This window comes from Artemia franciscana, chromosome 20, assembly GCF_032884065.1.
Source record: "Artemia franciscana chromosome 20, ASM3288406v1, whole genome shotgun sequence".
Classification (NCBI taxonomy): domain Eukaryota; kingdom Metazoa; phylum Arthropoda; class Branchiopoda; order Anostraca; family Artemiidae; genus Artemia; species Artemia franciscana.
In genome coordinates this window covers 14,102,857-14,124,419 of record NC_088882.1, presented here as the reverse complement: position 1 = coordinate 14,124,419, position 21,563 = coordinate 14,102,857, and the positions used below count along the sequence as shown (strand labels likewise).

Here is a 21,563-nt window from a genome sequence, read left to right as displayed (position 1 = left end):
CCAGTGGTGAAAATAATCTGGAATAGCAGCGTCAGATATTCAATAAGCATAGTGGTACCGTGTAGCAGATTTAGTGCGCACAGTTCGTCTACACCACGGGAATGTTTCTTCTTCAGCTTTAAAATAGCTTCATGTACGCTTCCGTAAGTAACGACAAAATCAGGAACACACTGGTTGGATAATACCGATTCTAGCCGGTTTGCGAAGGGATTAGACGTATTTGGGTCGGGGGCACTGAATTCGTTGGAAAAGTACGATTCCCAATCTTTTTTTCGTTTGCTTTTTCTTTTCTCCATAGGGTTATCTATGTGGGTTATTAATAAATGATGAATTTGATGAATGCGAAAGATGAGCGGCGGTCTATACTGTGTTTGTAAATATTTCTAGTTATCAATGCAGGTTATCAATGCAGCTTTACTTCGTCTGTTCTACTGATCTGTTAGTCTATTTTATTATGCGGTTTTTCTTTGTTATATTAGATTTATTGTGCTTGCCATTGTTGAGTTACGTGTACTTTTGTTTTTGCTTTGTTTATTAATTTTTTCTATGTACTCTACTGTTTATACTTTTGTATATTTGTGGGTAATAAAAAATTATTATTATTATTTTAAATATGTGAAGTCGATAAGAAAGGAATTGGAGTCACAGAAAAATAATTTACACATTATCCCACAATTTTATAATAAAATTTATCTAAGAGGTTGTTCCGCACCCAAGATCTATGGTCTACCCAAAATTAATAAGACGGGAGTCCCCCTCCGTCCCATTGTATCAACTTTCTCCTCACCTGTGGCCGTTGCTGTTGCTGTTTCCCAAAGACAACTACTTGCAAATATTCAGGAAATTATTTGGAACTTCGTATTTTTCCATCTATAAAAGATTTTAGTTCCCATTGATTTTACGCTACAGTAAACATAATAGGCAAACAGGCACTTTACAGTTAACACTCACTTTTACCTTTCAATAGTCAGGCAAAAACATCTTTCTGTCATTTAAAACCGAAATTTTAACAAAAAGAAAAAATTTGGATTCTTGATGTTGTAATCAAGAAGCTAAGCAGACCAGAAACAGAAGCTAAGCAACCAGGATGAATTTTGTCAGTTGGAAAATGTTTAAGGAAAGAGCCATATAACCTAAATGTATTATAATTAATTTTTGACGAAGGGTCTTCGTACAAAAGTAGTTGTTGTCGAATCCTTGAAATCCATTGAAAGTTCTAGTATCCATTCTAAGAATAAAAACTGATTGGAAATCAAATCAGTCCATCATATCTTCAAGCACATCTAATCAAAATTTGGTTATTGTCGTTTTGTTCAATATGGGTGAAATAACTAGTAATCAAGTTTTTGAGGGTGACAGCCCCCCCCCTCGATACACACCAAGTCCTCAGGACAAGGCCTATGACTTATGCCAGTTGTCCATTGTAAACATATAAGGTTATTATTAAAGTGGTTGGCCGTACAAACTACAGAGCAACTCATTGAATTGAAAATTAGAAGTTCTAGTGTTTCTTTTAGAATCATAATGATTGGAAGGTAGTTAGCCACCCCTCGCCGTGCTCTTTTCCTGTATGTTTCTGATAGATATTTCGAGACAGTCATTCTGGTTTTTTAAAAAAGTAAAAAACATGTACAAAGGCTTTTGGGGTTAATACAACCTATTAAAGGCTGGGGATAAGAATTATAAGTTATGCCTGAGTGGCACACAAGGTATTTAGGGAAAGGGTGGTCGTTAAAACTTTGGAAGAGGCTTTTTTGATCGGAAAATAAACATTTTAGTTCTCTTTTAAGAATCAAAAGTATTAGCAGGGGAACTAGCCCTTCTCCCGAAGCCCTCTTTTCCGCAAACGCATCATATCGAAGCTGTTAAGACACAAATGTAGTCTAAAATAGTTCAAAGATTGTAACAAAAAAATTCCGTTCCCTCTAGTTCACCTTTCCAATGAAACATTCCCAACCTAATCTAAAGCGATATAAATAATACCGCGATATATAATAAATTTTTAAACTAACATCTTAAAAAGAATTTTCAGAAAAAACAAAACCCTTCAGGTCAAAAAACTAGATAAAAAAAATCGTTAGCCATCAGTGTTTTTACAACAATAAACAGTGAGAATCCTAATCCTGGCCATCCAGAAAAATGTGGGGCAAATGTACTGACTTGGCAGCAGTTATGTAAAATTGTACCGAAATTCCACCATAAAAAGGTGACAGAGGTCGGTAGAAAATACAGTGAATTTGTTACAACTGTTCTACTCATTGTAACACTAGATGGGATCCTAACTGAAGACTGAGTTGCCTTATGCTGGTTTGAAAATCAATTTTTGAAAATCAATACTCTGCTCCTAAAAATCAAGGTTAAGTTGATTCTTTTCATTGTGTTGCGAGAGCAACACTTTGGTTTTGTCCCGTTTTTTTTTTTTTTTCCTATGCCACCGATCTTGGCTTATTCCTGGAAACTGGTAAGGGTCTACCCTGTGCGGTTTTTACGAAAAGTGTGGACCTCAGGCCGGATTGATGACAATGGCATTACATTTTGGAAAGCTCCACAGAACTCTTGCCTGGGGACAAAAAGGATGGTTTTTGCTTGTCCACGAGCCAGAGACTATGGTCTGCGAAGTGAAGTGGAGTTATATAGCCTATGTCAGAGAGTAATATCTGAAGTTGTGAAGCCAGGCTTTCGTTTCATCAAACCTTGTTTCTTCTTTAGAGTGGAAAGCTCCGTTCTAGCAGGCAAGCAGACAGGCGGCACTTTTAAATTGAAGATGGACTAAAATCTATAAGTGGTAAATATATGCGGCAGTCACCCGGCCCCGCAAACAATATATCTTCTTTGAGTAATAAATAGAAAAATTTACAGAAGCAAAAAAGCGGCATTTTCCCACGGGTCTGAAAGTGCTGCCGTGATTTCGGCTGTGTTCGTCATTTGTTTTTTCGGACTTTGGATTGAGCTAGAGGAATGTTATCAGATGTACCTCTTAAGCTTTAAAAGTTCTGTCATTGCTAAGGAAATTGGAGCTTATCCTTTGCTCCTTTTTAAGGGGTGACGCTAAAAAGTTGGCCTGCGGCAAAAAAAATCAACTTTTGAACTAAGATAGATAGAAATTTTTTTTTCGACGGCAATCGATAGCTCTTGATGAGCTGATCAATTTTGTGGCATCCATTTTTTTGTACAAAAATTCCTTCATGAGATATACTAGTTTGAAAGTTTCAAGGGGTTGACAGGTTCAGTAGTAGCGTACACACTGAAACAAAAAATAGGCCGATACCAATTGTAAGACATGTAAGGGACTTGCAAGGAAAGGTCTACTGTTAGCTCATAATCATCTTCGGCAATGAAGGGTTTGCAAATTTTGTTATTTGGTGTACCTATTATTTGTTTCCAGTGTATTTGATGGTAAGATCGAGTTGGTTCCAGTGGTAAGACGTGTAGGGGACTTGTAAGTAGTAACCATCTGTTAGGCTACAATCATCTTCAGTGAAAAGGGGTTTGTAACTTTTGCTAGTTGGTGTAGCTTACCCATTCTCACTGTAACCTAGAATTAAGTGTTTACGCAACGGGTACAAACGATAATGTAAGACAACGAGGCAGTTTCGTTATAATTTATAGAGTGTCATCTATGGTATTTTGATCCTGAAAAGTTACGGATAACTTTTTAATACCTAGTAGATCATAAAAGATACTGTTTCAAGTATTCATCCGTCACGGCGTCTACGATTGATAAGGATAACGTTCAACTGGCTGCAGAGTCAATTTGGTCCCTTCTTTTGGTATTATCGATAACTCGTGATGAGCTGATAAAAAATATGTCATAGTAGTTTCTTCATAATTAATAGTGTCATTTATGGTATTTTGATCCTGAAAAGTTACAGATAGCTTTATAATACAAACTGGATTATACAAGATGTTGTTCTAAGCTTTCATCCGTTACGATGTCTACGATTAAAAAGGATAAAGCTCAACTGGCTGCAAAGTCAATTTAGTCCCTTCTTTCGATATTCTTTTGTTATTTTTGTTTTTGCAACGCTGAAGAATAGCCTTTGATCATGTGATTACTGATCGCGTTCTTCTTTGAACAGAACGTTTTAAAAGCTTCGATAAGCTGACCTCTTCAGCGTTTAACCAATAGTAAAGAAACCAAACCAAAGTGCTGCTCTCGCAACACTTTATTCCGCGAAGCCGGACAAAGGTTGCCGCAACACTTCACGTTGCTCAGGTAACGTAGGTCTAGTTTTTCTTGGATGTGTACTTTTGCATTTTTTGCTAATTAAAATTAGATAAAAAAACAAGTTTTTTTAAATGAAAGTAAGGAGCGATATTAAAACTTAAAACGAACAGAAATTACTCCGTATATGAAAGGGGCTTTTCTTCCTCAATGCCTCGCTCTTTACACTAAAGTTTGACTCTTTCTCTTAACTCTACTTCTTTAAACAGTAAAAAACTTTTAGCGTAAAGAGCGGGGTGTTGAGGAGGAAAAGCCCCTTTTCTTCTTAATCATTATTCCACATTCTAATTATGTAATGATTATTCCATATGTAATTATGTGGAAATTATATTAGTTTATATGATTCCGTATAAGATTCCCTATTGAAATTATCTTGTATAAGAGGGGTTGGCTCCTTCTCATTATCTTGATCTTTCCGCTAAAGTTTGACTTTTTATCCCATTTTTAAATACAGACTTCTGAAACGCAAGGGTTTTTTAAATAGGTCAATTTTTTTTAAGTTCTAAGATACTTTAGCGTTAAGATCGAGGTATTGAGGAGGAGATAACCCCACTCATATACAAAATATTTTTTTTAATTTTTAGTTTATAAATTGTTCCTCAAATTCAGTTGTAAAACTTTTATTTTATTTACTTGCAGTTTGAATTGACTAGGTTAATGACAGTTACCGAAGGTGGGAGATACTGAAAGTAGTTATTTTTTCATCTAGCCACTTTCTATGGAAGGAGTAAGCGTAGAAATCTTGGAGGAGGGTAATTAAGTTGGAAACTGAAATTTTTTACATTGTTTCAAGAGTTAAAATTTCAGAAATGTTTCAAGGGGTGATTGTAAGGGAGCCACAGCTCCTTTACAGCTGCATTTGCTACCCGCATTAACTCCACCTGGTATTGAAACAAAATTCTGTGGTTTCCACTTTGTTCAGAATTGCCAAAAGATACATCCAATATAGGCCCAGATCAAATGTCCTGGGGCAAAGGCTGTAAATTATGTGGAATAAGGGGTGCATGTTTATTTTGCTGTTCATTTGTCTTCTAGCTTCCAAACATCATTGCTCGGCCAAGGTGAACACATATTTTTTCGTAGAAGTAGGCCTACTAGGGATGCCATAAATATGCCGAAATCTGTTTCCTAGAATTTGCTCAAGATTTATAGTATTAAATTTCTTGTCTAAAGGGAAGTGAATTCAGAATATAAAAAATACTTCTCATCCTGACGGGGCCCTGACATAGGGTTGAAAAGGGGCAATATATTTTATTTTTCAGAATCCGTATGAAACTTAAGGAAACTGTATAAAACTTAAGCCAGTAAGTTTCTGGGCTAAACCGGACCTAACGCAAGAAGAATTATTTTCCATTAATTTGCCCTAAAAAGGGCCAATTTTTTTCTCTGAACAGCATGAAACATACACCTGTAACTGACATAAGGGGGCAATTATGTCCTTAAATCTTGGTTGGGGGCACAAACCCCTCCCCCCCCAAAAAAAAATCTGCCAAAAAGCTTTCCTGGATGGTGGCATCTGAAACTTTTGTTTGGAGAGGGGAGAGCGTTAGGAGCAAAGGAAATGAGCCAAGTACAGCTTTAATTCTTTGAGCCAAGGGGAGCCTCATTTTGAGAATCATATACCTAGGGGCATGGTCCCTCTGGAATAGGGCCTGAAAGCATAAAAAAACTCGCATCAGTCCAAAGTCTAAATCTTTAAGTAGTCGGGCCAAAAGGATGCAGACATAATTGGCGCCAAGGTAAATCGAACGATATTATGTGCGACAAAATAATTAAAATAGTATATTCGACACGTCTCGTGAACAGCTTGGGAGATGGGTGTGAAACTTTCATGTACGGTTGGAAAAAGGAAGAGGGGAGGGTGCAGATAGAATTTCAAATTCTCTGCTAGAAAAAAAGAGGAAGGAGCTAAACACTTTTAGTCTTGGATCCCCCAAAACGCTTGTACACAGGAACCCCTATGGGATTTTTATTCTATGGTCGGGCAAATATTGAGGGGAATCGAAGGATACCATATATTTACATGTTTTTGCAATAACATAACTAGAATATCTTGGGGACAGCTTAGGGTATGCTGTCAAAACTATCTGAGAGTTCTGAAGGAAGAGGGGGGGGGATATGCGTACGTTGTATTTTAACTTGGGGAGATGATAGAGCTAAATCAAAACACGATGTATGCACTCAGACTTTGAGAAAATGTCGGTAACGGTTAGAGAGGGGGATGGAGTTGAAACAATGACGTTGTGTTGAGAAATGAAGAGCGGAGGGTTAAGAGGACTTCGAATTCTGTGCTAGGAGGGGGAGAGGTTTTCACCTAGAAGGTTTACAGTTGCTAGAGATTTTGACAAGTCATCTTGTGGAAGCGCTCCTGTTTATAAAATTGTTACCAACAATTACATATCAATGAAGATTTACCAGTTGTTGTTCAGTTATTATTCTACAAGTGTGACATAATATTTTTTCTCTTGGATTTTACAAAATTTTACAACTAAAGCCCTCTAATTAAAAAACTATTTTCGTTTAAATTAGTTCAAAATAACAATTCGACAAAATAACTTTATTTTTATTAATGCAATAGTATCAAAAAGCTAAAATTTCATCCTGGATGGCAGCCAGGCATTGGACTGCACCGTGCTTGGCCTGCGATCTCGAACATCAACTGATCTTCTATCTTGTTCTTCTCCCACTTTTAGCTCAGGGACATTAAATACAGGTCTGTGTAATGGGGTCAGTGCAGAATTAACAACCATTCCGATTGGGTCAAAGCCAAAGTTATTATCTTGAAGAGGCCAGTTAAGATTAAACAACTCTGACGTACGGCCGTCTGGCACGTAGTGCATGTAATCACTTATAGGAAGAAAAGAGTCGTAGCTAAGGTACTCTTGTGCATAATAAGGCTGTTGCCTTTGCATCAGATCAAACGGTACATCTCCAAAATACCCATTAGTTGCAGCGTACAGGCCTACTTTTGGATGTGGTTCCAAAGTTGGGGCCTCACGGTAGCCTAGAAAAATATTGAGATATAGTTCAGTACACTGGTAATTTCTGAAGACCACACTGCTTTTCCATGACGATAAGTAAAATTTCGAATAGGGATAAATCCTTTTGTTAGACAGTGACAATTCAAAAAGAAAAATAGGGATATTTCAGTCACATGTGCAGGGACCGTCATCAGCAGAAATACTAAAATAAATCAATTAAGAATAAAGTTCATTTCAACCAATACGTTTAACGTCTACCCAATTGTTAGTTCAAATAATGCAGACGAACCAGAACCTGAAAGGTCAAGGAGACTTGCTTCTGGTATTGCGTTGAAAAATAATAGAGGATTAAACAATATGTAGTTGTTTTATTTTGTATAGAAACTATTGATCTCGATTGTTTTGGCATCACTCGATGAGGCATCACTTGATGCTCTTTGGTATGCTCTTTAATAATTCAGTAATCGTATCCATGAGTAATAAAATTTCGAGCTCTTAAAGAGTCCACAGCAGCCAAAACAACCTAGTGAAAAAAATTATCACTTATAGTTCATTAAGGAAGATCATTTAATACTCTCCTTAGTTATAACCGTAAAAAGTAATTTTGGAAACAAATTAACAGGAATTTAAAAAAGACCCTGAAATCCCTTAAGAATATCATCACAGCAAAAATTGAAGGGGGGGGGAGGTTGGCACTTTTTGAAAAATTTCCCAAATTTGTTTTCATACTATTAGCTACAAATGACAATTTTTTCTCACTAGCCATTTTGTTAAAGGCACGGTTTTAAATTTTTTCTTACAATTTATTTTAAGCCCATTTAGTCCTTTAAGAGCTGAAAATGTAATTTCTTCCAGAAGTGAATATTGAATTATGAAAGAGCATATGAAAAAGACCTCAAGTGATGTATTCACTTTCATCCTAGTTAAATAATGTTGTCAACTATAAGTTTACTCAATGTGTACTATGAAAGTCATAGGAACACCTGAAGGTACGAAGTACGTCCAAGGCAAAATACTTTGGGCAAATGATCCCACCTAAAAAGTGATGAATTAATTTTTAGTATCTATTCCAGTATGTAATTACTGAAAAAAATGGCTTTTTAGTGTATAGGAAGTGGATAGAAACTACTTATTATTGGACAACAAATCGTCATTACAGAGGGATTCGAACTTTAATCTTCCTTCATAAGAGGAGAGCTATATAACCCCAATATTGCAGTAACTGTTAACGGAGGAGTATTTTCAGGTTTGATGGTATTATATATTTGGAAATTACCCATGGAACCCAAGAGGTAAGTGTCGCAAACAACGGAAGCTACTGTCTATTCAGGTTTAAACCGGTCAAATTTCTTAAATTACACCAAAGAGCATTTAATTTTACTAAAGAGCAGATAATTTTCCTGTATCTGCTCTCTTAAGCTTAATAATAAGAGACCCTTATATGTAGGTTTCAGCAGCGTCATGTAAATAAAGTAGCATAAATTCTTTGTTTTTCCATTAACTCGATTTTTGAAAAGATTAAATAAGAATTTAGTTTTTTAATGAAATTAAGGAGCAACATTAAAACTTTAAACGAACAGAAATTACTCCGTATATGAAAGGGGCTTTTCTTCCTCAACGCCTCGCTCTTTAAGCTAAAGTTTGACTCTTTCTCTTAACTCTATTTTTAAAACAGTAAGAAACTGTAGCGTAAAGAGCAGGGTGTTGAGGAGGAAAAGCCCCTTTCATATAAGGAGTAATTTCTGTTCGTTTTAAGTTTTAATGTTGCTCCTTACTTTCATTTAAAAAAACCTTTTTTTTATTTAATTTCTGGACGTTTTTGCATTAATGCATGTTTTGATCTTGGCTCTCCGCACATAAATAATTAAAACGAAATTTACATATTAATTAATTGCAGTTAATCGGAAGATTTTGAGAAAAAAGGAGCGAGTGAGGAGGCTAGTTGCCCTCCAATTTTTTGATTACTTAAAAAAGCAACTAGAACTTTTAATTTTTTACAAACGTTTTCATTGGTAAAAATTATACGTAACTTACGAATTAATTTACGTAACGAACTTCTATATTCGTATGTTTTTATTGCGTACATGAGGGGGTTCAACCCTTGTCGATACCTCGCTCTTTACATTAAAGCTTAAATTTTGTCCCAATTCCTTAAGAATGAACTCTGAATTACAAAGGCCGTAGAATAAATAGTTAAAATTACTAAAAATACTTTAGCGTAAAGAGTGAGGTATAACGAGGAGGTAAGTCCCTCATATGCGCAATAATTTTTGTTCGTTTTAAGTTTTAATGCTGCTCCTTACTTTCAGTAGAAAAACCTTTTCATATTTATTTTTTCATTGTTTTTTTTCAAATAATGCTAGAAAACCCTGCAACCCCTTCATTGAAATTCTCTTCCCCCATGACAAGTTTCTCCGTGGAAATATCCTCCCACGTAACGCCCCCTCAAATCTCCCCCTAAACCAAAAAAATCACCCTGAAAACGTCAGTACACTTCCCAGTAACCATTACTATAGGTAAACACAGGTCAAAGTTTGTAACTTCCAGCCCCTCCAACGAGGACTACGGGGGACTAAGTCGTCCCTAAAGACATAGTTATAAGGTTTTTAGACTATGCTGAATAAAATGGCTATCTCAGAATTTCGATCCGGTGACTTTTGGAAAAAATAAGCGTGGGAGGGGGCCTAGGTGCCCTCGAATTTTTTTGGTCCCTTAGAAAGGGCACTAGAACTTTTAATTTCCATTAGAATGAGCCCTCTTACGACATTCTAGGACCACTCAGTCAATACGATCACCCCTGGGGAAAAAACAGCAAAAAACAAACCAACAAAAAAACAAATAAACGCGCATCCGTGATCTGTCTTCTGGCAAAAAATGCGAAATTTCGCATTTTTGTAGATAGGAGCTTGAAACTTCTACAATAAGGTTCTCTGATACGCTGAATCTGATGGTATGGTTTTGTTAAGATTGCATGACTTTTAGGGGGTGTTTCCTTCTATTTTCTAAAATGAGGCAAATTTTCTCCGGCTCGTAACTTTAGACGGGTAAGACTAATCTTGAAAAAAACTTATACATTTGAAATCAGCATAGAAATGCGATTCTTTTGATGTAACTATTGGTATCAAAATTCCCTTTTTTAGAGTTTCGATTGCTATTGAGCCGGATCACTCCTTACTGCAGTTCGTTACCACGAACTATTTGATACCTATCCATTCCTATTTTTTTTAGATTTAGATAACAGTGGTTTTTCAGAACTTAATATTTGTAATGGTATGTTTTCTTGGTTTTTGGATTTTAAATGATAAGCATAAATGTTAAGGATTTTAATTTTCTAAGAGTAAGAGTGTCATTTTCTTTATATTTACAGCTACCGCTGCAACCACAAAATTCATTTGAATAGCAAAAGTCAATCCATAGGGAATACAAGAAAAAAAATAAAGAATTTTTTTAAAGAAAATAAAAAATGAGAAACTCAAGACGAAAAAATATATAAGCATACGAATCTGGACGAAAAATCTATTCGCTCTCCATTAAAATGTTATATGATATATTTTGCTCTTATAGTTCAGGGGGTAAATGGTACATCTATAAGGACTATGAAAAAATAAGCACATATACAAAGAAGATCCAAAAACAATAAAAAGCAATTAAAACAACAAATAATCAAGGATATATAATCTGTTAAGAACCAAGCTTCGATGGGCCAAGAGGAAAACAAATAGGAGGGAAGGCAGATAATTAAATAAGAAAACGCAAATTAGAAAAAAAACCTGAAAAACTAAGATTTGACAGTTAAAAAGGGATTTAAAAGATCTGAACTTACCTTAAAATAAGACAAGAAATGAATTCAGAAAAATATGTTTTGAACTAAATAATGATATATGATCATCTGTTGAAGCACAGTAACAATAGATTCCAGAAACAATCCATATCAATAGTATCCTTGTATGCAGTCAGAGCAAAGCCCCTAATATGGGCTCTAGTATACAATTGGTAAAGATCTTTTTGTACTATAATGGTATCTAGCTGATTATCTATTATTGATAGTAAATTATGAATACAACCGGTCATGTATCGCTTTTGTAATGTAATCACCCTGAGCATATTACTTTTCCATTGCAGGGATTATGCAGGAGTTTGATTCCCTAGATTTCCATGCAGGACCCAATGCCCCCCAACCAGAGCTCAGAGTGCCCCTTCAGGGCCCAAAGTTCTCTTCCAATGCCACCCCCCACCTTTTTTATTTATAATTTTTCAAATTTTTTCATGTCTTAAAATGACATAAAATATATTTAAAACAAAACAAATTCACTTGTGATATTTTCGAAATACAATATGACGTTGATATAGATATGTTAGTTATGGTTTTTCCTTATTAGAAAATAATGTTTGTAGTGGTATTTTTCTTTTTTTACTTAGAGTTTTATGGGATCTTTTTCATGTCTTAGAATGAGATAAAATACACATAAACATGAGAAATTCACTTGTGATATTTTCAAAACATGAAATGAAAATGATATAAATACGTTAATCATGAAACATCAGTTAATCATGTTTTCCTATCAAAAAAAATGTTTGTAGTGACATTTGTTACTTAGAATTTTTAGACTAGAGTCTGAAATAGATAAATTAGGGTTATTAACAATGTCTGAGAGAGTTCATTTGCAACATTTTCGAAATGCGACCGGAAGATGATATAGATACGATGTTCATGAATTTTCTTACTAGAAAAATGATGCTTGTTGTTAATTTTTTTTACTTAGAATGTTTATACTAGTTTCTAAATTAGGTGAATTAATTTTTACTAAAGTCCCAGAGACATGAATCGGATTCATTTTAGAATGAGAGAAATATGAAGTGGTTTTTGTATCAAGAATCAGTCAAACAAAGACACTACTATCAGCTCACAAGTTTGATACTAGAGCCTGAAATAAATGAATTAAGATCTTACAAAAGTCTGAGAGAGATGAATCAGAATCTTTTTAGAGTGAAAAATATATGAAGAGGGAATTTATCAAGAATTAGTCAAACACAGACACTGCTATCGGCTCACAAGTGTTATTCTAGACACTAAAATAAGTGAATTTGGGTTTATCAATGTTTTGGAGAGATGAATCGAAGAACTCGACACATATGAGGTGAGACTTTATCAAGATTAACTCGAATATATCCACTACTATCAGCTCACAATGGGTATACTAGAGTCTGAAGTAGGTAAATTAGGTTTTTGTCTGAGAAGTCAAAGTTTGAGAGCAATGAATCGAACTCATTTTAGAAATAGAGACATATGAAGTGTGAATTTGGAAAGATCCAGCCTAATATAGACACTACTACCTGCTCCAAAGTGGTATACTAGAGTTTAAAATAGATGATTTAGGTTTTAACCAGAGCCTAAGAGAGAAGAATCAGATTATTTTTATGGTTAAAGACACACGAGGTGTGAATTTTTCTAGATTCAGTCAAACACAGACATAGCTATCAGCTTACAAGTCGTATACTAGAGTGTGAAATAAATAAGTCAGTATTCTCACCAAATCTGACAGAAGTAAATCAAATTCATTTTAGAGTTATAAACATATAAAGTCGGAACCTATTGACAATCAATCAAGCCCAGACACTACTATCAGCTCACAAGTGGTTTACTAGGGTCAGAAAAAGGTGAATTAGGCTTTTACCAAAGTCTGAGAGAGAAAAATCAGATTCTTTTTAGAGCTAGAGACATATGAAGTGGGAACTTATCAAGATTCAGTCAGACACAGATACTACTATCAGATCACAAGCGGTATACTAGAGTCTGAAATAGATGAACTAGGTTTTACCAAAGTATGAGAGTGATAAATAAGATTCTTTTTAGAGTTAGAGACATATGACCTAGAAATTAATCAAGAGTTAGTCAGAAAAAGACACTACTATTAGCCTCCAAGTGATAAACTAGAGTCTGAAATAAAAGACTTAGGATTTTACCATTGTCTTAGAGAGATGAATACGATTCTTTTTAGAGTTAAAGACATAGGAAGTCGGAGTTTATTAATATTTACCCAAACACGACACTACTACTATCAGCTCAAATATAATATACTAGAGTCTGAAATAGATGAATTCGATTTTTACCATAAACTAACAAAATTTAATTGAGTTCTCTTTAAAGCTAGAAACATATGAAGTAGGAATTTTTCAAGATTTATTCATACAGAGACACTTCCAATATCAGCTCATATGTGATATACTAGAGTGTGAAATACAAGAATTAGGTTTTTACCAAAGTCAGTGAGAGATGAATTGTATTTTGTTAGAGTTAAAGACATATGAAGTGGGAATTTATCAAGATTCAGTTAAAAATAAACGCTACTACTATCAGATAAGAAGTCATAGAATTGAGTTTGAAATAGATAAGTTATGTTTTTACCAAAGTCCGAGAGAGACGAATCGTATTTTTTATGGATTTAAAGACATGTGAAGGGGGAATTTAACCAAGATTTAGTCAATCACAGACACCGCTACCAGCTCAAACGTGGTATACTAGAATTATAAATAGATGAATTAGGTTTCAACCAAAGTTTGAGAGAGATGAATCAAATTATTTTTAAAGCTAGGAACTCAAGAAGTATGACTTTATAATGATTAATTTAAACACAGAGACAACTATCAGCTCACAAGTCGTATACTAGAGTCTAAAATAAATAAATTATACATTTTACCTAAGTTTGACAGAGACGAATCAGTTTTAACTAAAGACATATGAAAAGATGATTTATCAAGGTTCAGTCCAACACAGCAATGACTGTAAACTCCCAGGTGGCTTTTTAGAATCTGAAACAAATTAACAGGTTTTTCCAAAGTCTAATAATAGGTGAATGAGGTTGTTACCAAGGTCTGAGAGAGAGAAATTGGATTCATTTAGAGTTAGAATCATAAAAAGTAAGAATATATCCAGATATAGTCAAACACAAACACTACATTCAGCTCAAAAGTGGTATACTAGAGTTTAAAATAGATGAATTAGGTTTTTTACAAAAGGGTGAGAGAGGTGAACGGAATTCTTTTTAGAGTTAGAGACACATGAAGTGGGAAATTGTTAAGATTCAGTCAGACTGGGAAACTACTATCAGCTCAAAAGTGTCATACTAGAGTCTGAAATAGATGAATTAGGTTTTTTTATTAAAGTCTGAGAGAGTAGGATTGAATTATTTTTAGAATTAGAGACATACAGTGGAAATTTTTCAAAATTATTTTAAGCACAGACGCTACTACCACCTCACAAAGGGCGTACTACAGTTTGATGTCGCAAAAGTTCTCGGTTATTTCGTACAATATAAATGGAACACGTCAAAAAGAGCACATCATTGACGAACTTTCGAGCAAGTATGACATTGTTTTGTCTTCAAGAGCATCTTTTATCTTCAGATAATACTAACTTGTTGAAACCGAGTGCAAACCATATTACTTTGTGAGTGCTGCAAGATCTACGTTTGATAGATCTTCCGGAGGGGTCGCCTGTATACTGAGACGTAGCTCCTTCTCATCCACGACACCTGCGCTGTTCTATAGTGACAAAAACCTCTTGGCCGTGCGAATTACCGATTTAATACTTATTAATATTTACTTTCCTTGTGATCGTAAGTCGGTTCAGTCACTGAATAAGTTTGCCAAGACCTGTAGTGTTTTGAAAAAAGTGACAGAATCCGAATTATCTCTCGGTTACCAATTTGTTGTCGCAAGGGATTTTAATGCTGATTTATTGAATTCAAATATTCAGTCTGATATGGTTTTCGAGTCTTTATCTGAGTTTAAGCTAGTGGATAAGAATCGTCTGTTTTCTTACATCCATCATTCTGGGAGCCTTACTAATATTGATCATGTTCTTTGCTCTCCTGATTTATCTGTTTCGACTCTTTCTGCACATGAAATAGAAAGCGATATAGACCACCTACCAATTTCCTTCATGCTTGGTATTTCTCTGTCGCAAGATAGTTCTACTAGAAGATTTACTAGGCGAAATTGGAATTTTGCTAATTTCTACCCTTACAGATTTTTTGTCTAGGATAAAAGTTTCTTTTCAGTGACTTCATGTTGGTTCTAAATTTGTAAATGATAAGAATCTTCTGAATAAATATTATTTTGATATTATTTCATGCATGAAGGAAGCTGAGAGGGTGGCTGTTCCCGAAGAACGTGTTAAATTTAATACGCGGAAGCCTGAATGGTCATGGGATCCGGGTCTAAAATCAGTAAAAAATAAAGCCAAATTTTGGCTACGTATTTGGATTTCTTGAGAACGAGCACGTAACGGTGTAGTATTTCAGCTTAAACAGAAAACTAAGTTAGAGTTTCAAAAGTATTTACGGTCTGCAAAATCTAAAATTTGCAAATTCCCGTCAAGTAATTTAGATTGGAAAAATGTGGTAAATTCAAATAAAATCGATGACTCTTCGTCAACAAGTAGCCCAATTAGTCCTGTTGCTTGGTGCAAATATTACGACCAGATTTTCAACACTATAAACCATTTTGTTCATGCTACTTTTATGAGGTTTCTTATTTCTGCGCTTCCCATATTACTCCACCAGAACCAAATCCTCCCAGTTAATTTAGTTTCAGTGGCACAAGTTATAAAGAAGCTTAAGTCTAGCTCTATTGATTGTGATGGATAAGTGCCAAACACCTAAATGTTGATTGTCCAGCTCTAGTCCAACATTTATAACTTCTGTTTCAAATGTGCTTATGCACCTCGGTTGTGCCTGAAAGTTTTTTGTGCCTCTTGTGCCTGAAAGTGCTGTCCTCTCCCCCTCTATTTTCAAACTTTGTATATCATCTGTACTCTCCTCTATCCCACCTACTTGCATCCTTAATTCTGTAAATATTTCTCATCTTGCCTATGCGGATGATATTCTTTTGATCAGTAGGACTAAAAAAGGACTCTCTTTGTCTGTTTCAACAGTAGCATCTAAACTCCATGTGATTGGAATTTCTCTTAACCTTTCAAAGTTTGAATATCTTTCATTTAATAGTAATATCACTATTCCTCTAATCTGTGGATCTTTTTCTATCCCGTCGGCTTTTTCATTTTGGTGGCTGGGAATTAATGTTAGTAAAACACTAAAATCCTTACGGACTCTCGCTGTTGCTGATTGCAAGAAGAAAATCCAATTGAGTTACTCTAAAATTGTTGCTAACCAAGGTAGATACAATAGAAAGTCTCTTGCTAAATTATACTCGGTTTTTACGGATCATTCGGTTTTGTATCTTTCTGGTATTTACCCTATATTTCATAAAAAGAGATATCAGTTCAATTCGATCTTATTATTTCCGGTTTTCCCGTTTTCTATTGTATCTGCCTCCATGGTATAGGAATAGGTGCCTAATAAATATTTATAGTTTCCCGGATATTGGGTCGAAGCTCACGGAGCTTGCTGGCAAAATATCCCAGTCTACTTACAAGTATCTACCCGCCCACAGAGGCCTTACTCGTTTGCTTTAGTTTCTTGTTCTTTCTGTTTTGTGTAGTGTTTGTTTTGTTTATTTTATTGATAATCCGCTTCGATTTTTTGTAGCGGGTCAAAAATAAATTATTATATGAAGTGGGATTTTATCAAGATTCGGTCACCCGCAAACAATACTACCAGCTCGCAAGTGGTATATCATAGTCTGAAATCGGTGAATTACAATTTTACCATAGTCTGAGAGAGTTGAACCATACTCATTTTATAGAGACATTTGTAATTGGATTTTATCAAGATGTCTTCAAACACAGATACTACTACCAGCTCAAAAGTGGTATACTAGTGTTTGAAACTTGCGAATTAGATTTTTGCCAAAGTCTGAGGGAGATAAATCAAATTCTTTGTTGTGTTATAGATACATGAAGTGGGTATTTATCAAAATATCGTAGCATACAGACACAACTCCCAGCTTACAAGTGGTTTACTGAGTCTGACATGGGTAAATTAGGTTTTTTACCAAAATACAAGAAGGATAAGTAGTAGTTTTTCTTTACAGTTTAAGATATATGAAGTGAGAATCTATCATGATTTAATCAGGCGCGTGACATGTTAGGGTCTGAAATATGTAAATTTGGCTTTTACAAGATAACTTCATTCAAATTAGAAACATAACATGAATGAAGTTATATGGAAAAGAAGTGGTTATAGGTTGGTTAAAGGTACCCAGAGCATTTGTAAAAAATCAGTTGTGCTGCCATCAGTTCTGTGTTCCAGCTTCATATGTCTCTAACTCTAAAAAATCCAATTCATCTCTCTCAGATTTGGTAAAAACCTAATTCACATATTTCAGGCACTAAGGAAAAAAGACTCAGATTCTTTTAGCTTATTTGTAACCATGATCCTTGTAGCTTTAAATCATTTTAAATAAATTGATCATGTCTGCGACATTTTGTGTAATTTTGTGAGTTTTATAGACTATGGGCCTTGTTATGCTTTCTTTTTCCAATTGCTATGCTTTTTTATAGTTATTATTATTTCGCTGTTATGTGAGTTAGTATCATGTGGTATTATTTTGTATTATTTCTTGTTTTTTGCCATGGCCCGTAAGTGGCTTTTGTTGCAATATATATTTATTTTTTTTCATCATCCATCAATATCTATCCATCAATATCACTTGTCAGCTAGAAGTAGTGTCTGTGTCTGACTGAATAGTAATAAACCCGAACTTCATTTGTCTCTAACCCTAAAAAAAGCGATTTTTCTCTTTTACACTTTGGTTAAAAAGAACTAATTCACATATTGGAGACTCTAGTATACCAATTGTGAGGTGGTAGTAGTGTTTGTGTGATTGAATCTTGATAGAATACTATTTCACATGTTTCTGTCTCTAAAATGAATCCGATTCACCTCTCTCCCACTTTGAAAAAAAACCTAATTCACCTATTTCAGACTCTAGTATATGACTTTTGAGCTAGTATTAGTGTCTGTGGCTGAGTTAATTTAGATTGATTACCCCTTCATATATTTCAAACTCTAAAAAGAATCTGATTTTTCTGTCTTGGACTGTGATGAAAACCAATTTTACCAATTTTAGACTGTAGTTTACCACTTATGAGCTAATAGTAGTGATCGTGTCCCAAATGAGTCTTGATAAATTTACTCTGCATGTCTCTAACTGAAAAAAATTGGATTCATAACTCTCAGACTATGAAAAAAATTAAATTCATCTATTTCAGACTCTATCACTCCCCCTGTGAGCTGGTGGTAGTGTCTGTGTTTGACTGAATCTGGATAGATTCCAAATTTATATATCTCTAACTCTAAAGAAAATTCAATTCATATATCTTAGACCTTAGTAAAAATTAAATTCATCTCTTTCAGACTCTATTAGGCCCCCTGTGAGCTGGTGGTAGTGTCTGTATTTTACTGCATCCTTATTAATTCCGACTTTAAATGTCTCTAACTTTAAAAAGAATTCAATTCTTATCTCTCAGACTATGGTAAAAACCTAATTCCTCTATTTCAGACTCTGATATATGACTTGTGAGTTGATAGTAGTTTTGTCTGTGTTTGACTTATTCTTGATAAATTCGCACTTTATTTATCTCTGATTCCAATTCATCTCTCTACGACTTTGGTAAAGACCTAATTCACGTGTTTCATACTCTAGTGTATCACTTTTGAGCTGGTAGTATTGTCTGTATCTGAACGAAACTTTACAAATTCTCTTTTCACAAGTAATTTATCTATTTCAGACACTAGTATACCGATAGTGACCTGATAGCATTATCTTTATTGGACTAAATCTGGATAAATTCTCACTTGATATGTCTTTAACTATAAAAAGAATCTGATTCATCTTAGTCAGACATTGATTAAAACACAACTCATCTTATTCAGATTCTAGTATATCATTTTTAGCTAATAGCAGTGTTTATGTCTGGATGAATCTTGATACATTCTCACTTCTTATTTCTCTAACTCTAAAAAGAATTCCATTTATCTCTCTCAGAGTTTGACATAAACTTAACTCATCTATTTCAAAATCCGTGATACCCTCTGTGAGCGGCTGTTAGTGCCTGTGTTTGACCGAATCTTGATAATTCCCCCCTTATGTGTCTTTTATTCGAAAAGGGATTTGACGCATCTCTCTCAGACTTTGTTAAAACCTAATTCATCCAATACAACTCTGATACATTCATCTAAGACAACATCTAGTCTCCAACTCTAAGAGGAATTAAATTCATCTCTATCAGATTTTGTTAAAAAACCTAATTCAACTATTTTAGACTCGTGTATACCACTTGTGAGTTGCTAGTAGTTTCCTTGTTTGACTGAATATTGATAAATTTCTTCTCTATGAATCTCTAACTCTAACAAAATTCGATTCATCTTTTTCAGACAATTGTAAAAACCTAATTCACTTATTTCAGACTCTATTATACCACTTTTGAGCTGCTAGTAGTTTCTGTGTTTGATTGAATCTTGATAAGTTTACCTCTTCGTATGTGTCTAACTCTGCAAAGAATTCGAATAATCTCTCTCAGACTAAGGTAAGAGCATAATTTTTGCTGGTACTAGTGTCTTAGTGTGATTAAATCTTGATAAACTCTCACTTTATATGTCTCTAACTCTAGAAAGGAATCTGGTTCATCTCTCTCAGATTTTTGACCAGAAGCCTAATTCGCCTATTTCAGACGCTTGTATATGAGTTAGAAATAATGTCTATGCTTGACAGAATCTTGATAAATTCCCAATTCATATGTCTCTAACTCTAAAAAGAGCATGACTCATCAGTTGTTCTCCCATTATTTGGGAATTTATCAAGGTTCAGTCAGACACAGACACTGCTACCGGCTCACAATCAGTACACTAGAGTCTGAAATATGTGAATTAGGTTTTTACTATAGTTTTAGAGAGATGAATCGAATTTCTTTTAAAATTAGAGACATATGAGATGGCTAATTAATCCAGATTCAGTCAAACACAGACACTGCTATCAACTCATGGATGGCATGCTAGAGGCTGAAATAGGTTAATTTTGTTTTTACCATAATCAGAGAGATGTATTCATAAATTTCCATCTCGTATGTCTCTAACTCTAAAAAAAAAGTCCGATTCATCTCTCTCTGACTTTGTTAAAGACCTAATTCACTTGTTTCAGACTCAAGTGTATCATTTTTTAAGCTGCTAATACTGTCTGTGTCTGACTGAATCTTGATACGTTGCAACTTCGTATGTCTTTAACTCTAAAAAGCACCCAGTTCTTCTTTCTCTTACTATAGTAAAAACCTAATTGGTCTATTTCAGACTCTAGTAAACCATTAGTTGACTGTTATTTTCACCTTTATTTGAATTTATCTTGATAAATTCTCACTTCATTTGTCTTTAACTATAAGAGGAATTCGAGTTTTTTACTCTCAGGCTTCGGTTAAAATCTAGTTCATCTTACTCAGACTCTACTATACCATTTGTGAGCTGGTAGTAGTGTATGTATTTGACTACATCTTGATAAATTGTGGCTTAAAATGTATCTAACTCTAAAAGGAATTTGATTCATCTCTCTCATACTATGGTAAAAATCTAATTCATATATTTCAGACTCTGGTATGTCATTTGTGAGTTGATAGTAATAGTGTCTGTCTTTGACTTAATCTTGATAAATTCTCACTTTTTGCGTCCCCATCTCTAAAAGTAATTCAATTTATCTCTCCCAGACAATGATAAAGATTTAATTCCCTATAAGCTAATGGTAATGTTTGTGTTTGATTAAATTTCGATACATTACAAGTTCGTATGTCTTTAACTCTAAAAAGCATCCAGTTCTTCTCTCTCTTACTATGGTAAAAACCTAATTGATCTATTTCAGACTCTAGTAAACCACTAGTTGGCTGTTATTTTTAACTTGATTTGAATATATCTTGATGAATTCTCACTTCATTTGTCTTTAATTATAAAAAATTAGACTTTGGTTAAAATCTAGTTCATCTTACTTAGATTCTATTATACCACTTGTGAGCTGGTATTAGTGTATGTATATGACTGCATCTTGATAAATTGTGGCTTTAAATGTATCTTACTCTAAAAGGAATTCGATTCATTTTTCTCATACAATAGTAAAAATCTAATTCATATATTTCAGACTCTGGTATATCATTTGTGAGTTGATAGTAATAGTGTCTGTGTTTGACTTAATCTTGATAGATTCTCACTTTTTGTGTCCCCATCTCTAAAAATAATTCGATTTATCTCTCCCAGACTCTGATAAAAATTTAATTCATCTATTTTTGAATCAGTTTTGCCCCTTATAAGCTGATGGTAGTGTTTGTGTTTGACTAAATTTTGATAAATTGCAGCTTCATACGTCTCTAACTCTAAAAATATTCTGATTCATCTCTCCCAGGCTATGGTAATAACCTA

At 34.4% G+C, this 21,563-nt stretch overlaps 1 protein-coding gene across 1 annotated transcript in view; it reads right to left on the bottom strand.

Moving 5' to 3' along the window:
• Nucleotides 1-6,767: 6,767 nt before the first annotated feature.
• Nucleotides 6,768-21,563, bottom strand: part of LOC136039782 (uncharacterized) — a 38,631-nt gene continuing 23,835 nt past the window's right edge. The window contains exon 3 of the mRNA XM_065723652.1: nt 6,768-7,229. Coding sequence (XP_065579724.1) covers nt 6,814-7,229 — 416 coding nt within the window. The 3' untranslated portion in view covers nt 6,768-6,813. The remainder of the gene's footprint in view (nt 7,230-21,563) is intronic.